The sequence below is a fragment of the Chrysochloris asiatica genome, unplaced genomic scaffold (assembly GCF_000296735.1).
Source record: "Chrysochloris asiatica unplaced genomic scaffold, ChrAsi1.0 scaffold00131, whole genome shotgun sequence".
NCBI classification, from domain to species: Eukaryota; Metazoa; Chordata; class Mammalia; order Afrosoricida; family Chrysochloridae; genus Chrysochloris; species Chrysochloris asiatica.
This window is the reverse complement of record NW_006408649.1, coordinates 247,462-255,426: the sequence shown is the minus strand read 5'-3', so window position 1 is coordinate 255,426 and position 7,965 is coordinate 247,462. Positions and strand designations below refer to the sequence as shown.

The following is a 7,965-nucleotide window of genomic DNA, read 5'->3' as shown; positions in this document are numbered from 1 at the left end:
AGCAGCTGGTGAATTTGAACCACCGGACTTGCAGTTCAAACCAATCTTGCAACCCAGTGCATTATCCCATAGTGCCGCACAAGGACTTTTCTTCCTAGTAAACACCAGTAATAATCCCGTGTCCTTTAAGAAAATCTATCAAAATTACTGGTATGGTGCTATGGGATAAAGCACTGGACCATAAGGTCAGTTTGATTCCAAACTTTGGTGGTTCAAATTCACCAGCTGCTCCCAGAAAAGTTGATATCATGACAGCGTCGCTATGACTTGGAACCTGCTCACTGGCACTTAACAACATAGAAATTACATTATTCGGAATTCCAAAAAAAAAAATAGTCACCATAACCTTCTAAACTGACTGCTCTACCTTGAATTTAAATGACCCAATAGATTTTCTCATAAGTCATTGTTTTGATTTGACAGGGTGGTTGTTTTTTTTTTGAAGGCACCCCATGGAGACTAAGATGGTATATTTGAGAGATCATCTATGCAACTATCCACCAATCGCAGAAACATGTTTAAACCCATTTGGTTTGCAATAAGTCCAAGTATGTGTGAACTGGAACATTAGTAGCAATGCGTATGACTTAACTGCATTCATAAGACATTTGTAAATTTGATCCCTGAACATGAACACAATGTATTTAGTTGCAGCTTCAGAACTGAAGTAGTTTTCTAGAGAGATGGCACTTTATGAAAAATGTAAAACCTGAAATCATGACAGACAACATGAGATCTGCCATTATTTACAATATTCATTATAATATTTTATAGGTGCTGAAGGTCAAGTATACATGAAAACACTATGTTTCATTTCAAGTTGACCACTATGAAAAAGAGAACCATATTTCTCCTATGTACTCTCAGAAAACAGATTACTATGAGTAAAAATTGACTTCAGAATCTTCAGAAGCATTGAAAGCACTCAAGGAAAAGATGGCAAACAATCTAGCAGGAACAAGGCTTTCCTGTTGATGACTAGGTTCTAATTAGAGTTAACCTGATCTTAGAAATATTGGCCAATCATTTTCAGTTACAAAAAGAAATCTCAACACAAATATTTAAAATCTCATACATTATTCTCTTAATAGTTACTGAAATGGATCTTTGAAATATAAGATTCCATACTGGGTGTTAGAAGCTATGGCATTAGTCCTTGAGAAGCCCATTACTAACAGTAGAAAATTTAAGGCACATATTTCAATAACTACAGTATAATAGTATAAGAACAGAAGTACAAAGTAAGATGGCTATAAAGCTGTATGAAATGCTTAGCTTGGGGAAGAGCTAAATTCTGCCTGGTGGAGTCAAACTAGGTTTCTTACTTGTGACAGAACTAGGTAGCTCTTACGAGATAAGAAGTGATAAACATTTGAGTCTTGCTACCAGATTTTTAATTATTATTATTATCATTAAACTGTCACTTTAAATCTTAAGACATTAAGTGAGAATATGTATAAACTGTTCTGAAAAGTTCTCTTTATAGAAACCTACTTTCAGTGAACCTAGTCTTTAAATGTTGGTATTTGTAAAAATTTACTCTTAGAACTTCTTTAAGTGTTTTATATCATATCCCAAAGTGATATGATTCAGAATCTAACTTCCTGGTACATATGTGGAAATCACTCCACAATAACAAATCCATAAAAGTCAACCTCAGACTTCTTTTCTGAGCTGTAGGCTCCATATACTGTCACACAAGAACATCAAAGTCAAGAGTTTCTCTATTTGATTCTTTGCTAACATCCTTGCCAAGAAGCCTAGTATATGGCTTGTTAATTTGATAACTGAAAATTGTCTGTTCAGATTTGTTGTCAACTTTTCCATAGGATAATCTGTTACTTTCCAATCTTTATAAGAATTTTGTTAGTGCTGACTTAATGAAGCGTATCGCCCACCATACCATAAAATGTATCAGGACAGAAATTATTGCTTGTTCTTCTTTATGAGCCTGACAACAAATCACAATACTAACACAAAGTAATATTATATATAAAATCTATAAATAATTGCAAGATTATGTAATGTATCAAAGGAGACATTAAGTGTTCTGATTCTCTTGTAACATGCTCTAAATAAAATTCTAAAGCGGGGCTTAGTCAAATTTCCAATTTCATTAGAATAAATGTTCCACTTCCAATGATACTAAAATATAAAAAGACAAAATCAACGTAAAAAATGTTGCAATGGGATTTTAACATTTGCTCATTATAATGTATGTATTTATTCACACATCCATTTCAAAATATTAAGTTCCTAATACTCATCACACAGTCTTTTAAACTAAATATGGAAAAAGATTCTGTACCTATACAGATCTCAACTTAAAGTATATGCTGAATTTTGATTGGGTACATAGGAAAACACAGAATAGACTGGGAATAATTGACTTTTCTTCATTTTTAAGTCATCCAGTCTATAAGGAGCTCTGGTAGCGTAGTGGTTACGAATCGGGCTGCGAACCTTAAGGTCAGCGGTTCGAAACTACCAGCTGCACCGCGGGAGAAAGATGAGGCTTTGTACTCCCGTAAAGATTTACACCCTCGGAAACTCTATACAGGGTCGCTATGGGTCGGAACCAACTCGATGGCACATAACAACAACAACAACAACAGTCTATAAATATAACATATTTCTCCATTTTTAAAGTCCTACCTCAAAAACGTTTTTAATTTTCAATACACACATTTTATATATGTCATAATACATTTATTGTTGTTGTTAAGTGTTGTCTAGTTGGTTTCGACCCACAGTGACACTGTATACAGTTTCCGAGGAGTGCCTGGTGAGCTTGAACTGCTAACCTGGAAGTTCAAACCAACTCTGCAGTGCAGCACCTCACCAGGACTCTGTAATAGATTTACACCTAGGCTAGTTAATGTTTGAATTTACCAACTTTATCGTTCATTAGAGAAATATATACTAAGATCAAAGTGAAATACTACTATATGCCAATATAATGATGAAAATAGAAGGGGAAAAAAAGGTCAACAGCAACTATTGGTGAGGTTGTGGAGGAACACTAACTCTTACAACCAGTGAAAGAAGAATTATAAACTAGTAAAATAATTGTTTATATACTACTTTGTAGAAACAGTCTTGGTGTGACACTGTAGGATAAGCACTGGACTGTAAGGTTGGTTTGAACCATGAGATTGGCATTTCAAACTCACCAGGCACTCCTTGGAAACTCTATTCAGGGTTGCTATGAATTAGAACCCACTCGACGGCACTTATCAACATTTTTTAGAATGTACCAAAGTTGAACATGAAAATTCTATAGCCTGGCAATCCCAGTTCTAAGTGTGCATGTTAAGGGGAAGTGTAGAAATAAATATAAGGCAGGTATGTCTAATGCTATTCATAGCAACACAATTGATAATAGAGAGTAACAGGAAACAATTCAAATGTCCATCAACAAAAAAAGTCATAAACATTGTTTGGCATATTTGTACAGGCATTACTTTATAACAACGAGAATGAGCAAAGTTAGGTTACACCAACATGGATGAATATCACAAATGTAATGTTGAGGGAAAGAAGCTACAAACAGGAAAGTATATAATATATATTTTCATTTGCATGAAGGAGAGGAGAGCAAAACTCTTCAATACTTTGTAGTCAGAATAGTTACTTTTAAAGGGAATTAAAAGCTGGAAGGAGCCTGAGCTAGGAATTATACAGTACTTATCACAGCACAAATTATCCATGTTCCTTCAATTCTCAATTCGCCATTCACCAGGATAACTTCCTATTTTTAGCACCTAAGACATCTCTCCAAGTATTTCTACACCAAAGCAGCATGCTTAAGTATGCTGACGAGTAAGGATGCTGTTGTTGTTGTTGTCAAGTACTGTCATGTCAGTTCGGACTCATGACAACCTTTTATAGGGTTTCCAAGTAGCAGCTGGTGAATTTGAACTGCTGATTTTGCAGTCCAGTGAATTATTCAACATTGCCACACCAGAACTCCATAAGGACATTGTTGTTGTTGTCGTTTTTAAGTGCTGTCAAGTCAATTCTGGCCCATAGTGACTATGTATAGGGTTTCCATGGAACAGCTAGTGAGCTTGAACTGCCTACCTTGCAATTCAAACTGACTTTGAAGTCCACTGCATTAACCCACAATGCCACCCGGACGCCATACAAGTATCAATTAATTTTGTTTATTACTCACTTCCGACCAGTGTGCCTGGTCAATCTAACCATCAGCTTGCGAGCCTCTTCTGAGCTAGACTGAGTGCTCTTAACAAATGAAATCGGCTTCTCAAGTCCATGTTTCTCCAAAATTTCTGACACGCTGCAAGTGAAAGACAAATATTTAAAATTTTGCTACAAGACAAAAAACATACAAAGGTGTTACAGAGAAAGGAAAAATAAGCACCAAGTGTGACCTAATTTTATGAATTAGATGAATTCTCAAAAAGAAGTTAATGAGTATAGATTTTATCTTACTTCCCTATTGACTTTTATTACTATATAGGCAAAGTATAGACAAAAAAAGCATAACATATCCCTATCTAAAATCTTTTAAAATTATTATTATTTCTATCTAGTATAAAAACAAGCCAGCAAAATAAGCCAAGTCTAAAGAGAGCTCTGGCAGCGTAGTGGTTATGAATCAGACTGCGAACCTTAAGGTCAGCGGTTCGAAACTACCAGCTGCTCCGCGGGAGAATGATGAGGCTTTCTACTCCTGTAAAGATTTACAGCCTCGGAAACCCTGTACAAGGGTCGCTATGGGTCGGAACCGACTCGATGGCACTTAACAACAACAACATTATTTCAATAACCCATTTTTAATTCTTAACAACACTAATGAATATGCAAAATTCTAGGAAGCCTATTTAAGAACAGAAGTTTAGTGTTACAGTACACTAGAAAGATTATCAGGCATAACTTTTCTGCAGAATTCATCTATAAAAACACAACATATATCAAAATTGTCTAATATCACATAAATCTTCTTGCTCCATAGTTATTAGTATTATACATCCAATGGAGTCCTGGTGTAGTGCTGCAGCATAGGCACTGGACGGCAAGCCACAAGGTCGGTGGCTCAAACCCACCTGCAGCTCCTAGGAAGCCTTATATACAGTAGCTTAGAGTTGAAACGGGCTCAACAGCACTTAACAACAACAATCAATCTTGCCAAGTCTCCTGTTTTGAATTAAGTACTATTAGGCTTTAAAGTGGCAAAAGCAGTGGCTCTGTAGAATAGATAATAACTGGACTGTGAACCACAAGATTGGCAGTTCAAGCCCACCAGCCACTGCTAGGGAGAAAGATGAGATTTACCTGCTCTCACAAAGACTTACAACTTTAGAAACCCTATATAGGGTCCTTATGAATCGGAAATGACTCAAAGGCACTTAACAACAACAAAGCCTTTAGAGTGGTTTGTGGAAATTCTATACTACTTAATGAAGACTTTGTGAGTCATGTTACTTGAAATTATGTTTGTTAAAATATCAACTATCAGTGGCTGTGAAGTGGAAAAGGAATAAAAAAATTCTTATTATAAAATAAGAAAATTAAGCAGAACAATAAACCACCTGAGTATCATCCAGAAGCCTAAAGAATGGTCCAGTTTTCTTATGGCGTTAATAACATCTTTGGTTAAAACCAAAAATGTAGTGAAATAAATTTTGCTTATTTTACTCTCTTTGAGATGTCTCTTCTCAGTTTCCTTAGAGAAAATGGGGTAACTATGAAATTCTTAAGGAGTAAATTGATACTGACTCCTTAAACAACCTTTAATCAAACCATACTGAATTCTTCAAGGAAATTGGAGGAAGAGAGGCAGAATCCAACTACATAATCTGTAATAAGAAATAGTCTCATTTATTCAATATTTTCTAAAAAATAACAGTGTATCACTTTTAGAACACAGAATAACAAGATTTAGGCTAAGTAATAAGAAACAGAAGTCCTTAGGAAACTAAACAGTAAATTCTTCATCATACTTATATAATTAAAGTACACAAACACATTCTGTTTCCATTACGACAATGTGATGCATTTTAATACTAAAATCCCTTATTCTGAATGAACCAAATTACTAATTAATGGATTCCAAATTATTATGTTTTAATATACATACTTACCATTACCACAGTGATGCTATAACCTACCATTTCCATAATATATTTGAAAAACAAAGTCAGTATTCTCAAAAAACACAAACATTAATGCAAGTATTTTAAAATTACATAAACTCATAGAAAAATAAATACTAGTAAACAATATTAGACTTACTAAATGGCAAATCAGGAAATGTTTTAACTCCCATAGAGACAAGTTTGATGTTTCACTATGATATCAAAGAATATTATTACAGAGCTAAGTGAAGGCTCTAGTGCAGTATGATACAATCTAGACAATTAAACATATTGTGGCCAGAAAAGGAAACTTAGAAATATAACAGTATTTTCTAACAGATTCCATAATTGCTATGGTGGTGGTAGTAAGTCAGTTCCGACTCATAATGATCCTGCATAGTGTTTCTGAGGCTATAAATCTTTACGGGAGCAAAAAGCCTCATCTTTCTCTTGTGGAATGGCTGGTAGTTTCTATCTGTTGACCTTGAGGTTAGCAGCAGGACTCATACACACTATGCTACCAGAGCATGTCTCATATGTGTGAAGCACATTAAAATGCTCGGCTTAATATTAATCTCATGAATTATGTATTATAGATAAAATAACGTTGGGCTCAAAGATTACACAGATAGTAAGTGATAACACCTAGATTTGAACCGAGCTCTAAAAGATTTCAAGGCCCATGTTATGATTTTGCCATTTTTCCATAATGAGCTAAGGAATCCTAGAGGTGCTGTGGGTGAAATATGAGTCTGCTAACTGCAAAGTCAGCAGTTCAAACCATCTAGCCACTCCACATAAGAAAACTGAGGTTGTGTGTTTGTAGGATCAGCACCAAACTGAGTACAAGGTCGGCAGTTCAAACCCACCATCTACTCCTTGGAAACCACATACAGGGTCATGATGAGTGGGAATCACCTTGACATCACTTAAGGACAATACTCCCATAAAGATTTACATGCTCAGAAACCATATTTGGGGTCACTATGAATCAGAATCAACTCAATAGCAGTCAGTCTGATTTGGGTTTTATAACAAATTAATAGTCCATTTGTTACTGAGAAAATTCATGCACAAGTGCAAGTAAAGCAGAGGGACTTTGGGAAGGAAGCTTGATTGCAAAGTGCAGTATCTCAAGGCACTTAATTGGGGAAGCGAGGTTTGCTGACCCAGGGAGCTAGAGCCAAGTGCCTTCATGCTGAGGCTTGTGGTTGAGTGGTATGTCCTATGGGCATTTCTCAGCAGCCCTAAAAGAGCTTTCTAACACTACACAGGTAGAGAAAAACCCGGCTCTGAGCATGGTTTAGGAGAGGAAGTTAGACTGAAACAACTGTACCCTGAGCATTTTCTAATCCTTCTTTGAAACCTGCTAATCTCTCTAATACATCCCATAATTGTGAGCATGGTGTCTGAGTTCTGTGTGGTCACTGAAATGAATTATTTAATCTAGCTGAGGAGTAAAGAGAGTTCTGAGAGGAATGGTGGGTGTCATTTTTTTTTTTAAGTTTGGTCAGTATAAAGTCAATCTGGAAACAATGACTACTGAGCAGACTTAAAATAACATTTGTGTGACAGACACTTATTCAACAGAAAGGTAAAAACAGGACTTCTCACCTGAGAATTTGTTCCAATTGGTCTACCATGTCATGCAGCGCAGTGGACATATTTGTCTTGTGGCTAAAAGGATTAAAAATTGTATCAAAATTAAAACTTAGTTGTACCTTTTTAAGTAAAACATATAACCTAGTTATTAAATGACAAAAAAAAAAATGTCCTCTATATAATATATAATAACAACCATTGTTGTTGTTGTTATGTGCCGTGGAGTCGGTTCCGACTCATAGCGACCCTGTACAGGGTTTCC

At 35.6% G+C, this 7,965-nt stretch overlaps 1 protein-coding gene across 1 annotated transcript in view; it reads right to left on the bottom strand.

Moving 5' to 3' along the window:
* NBAS (neuroblastoma amplified sequence) overlaps positions 1 to 7,965 on the bottom strand; it is a gene marked incomplete at its 5' end in the record, with an annotated part of 556,069 nt that overhangs the window by 342,054 nt on the left and 206,050 nt on the right. Inside the window, 2 exons of the mRNA XM_006869470.1 lie at positions 4,178 to 4,300; positions 7,716 to 7,778. Coding sequence (XP_006869532.1) covers positions 4,178 to 4,300; positions 7,716 to 7,778 — 186 coding nt within the window. The remainder of the gene's footprint in view (positions 1 to 4,177; positions 4,301 to 7,715; positions 7,779 to 7,965) is intronic.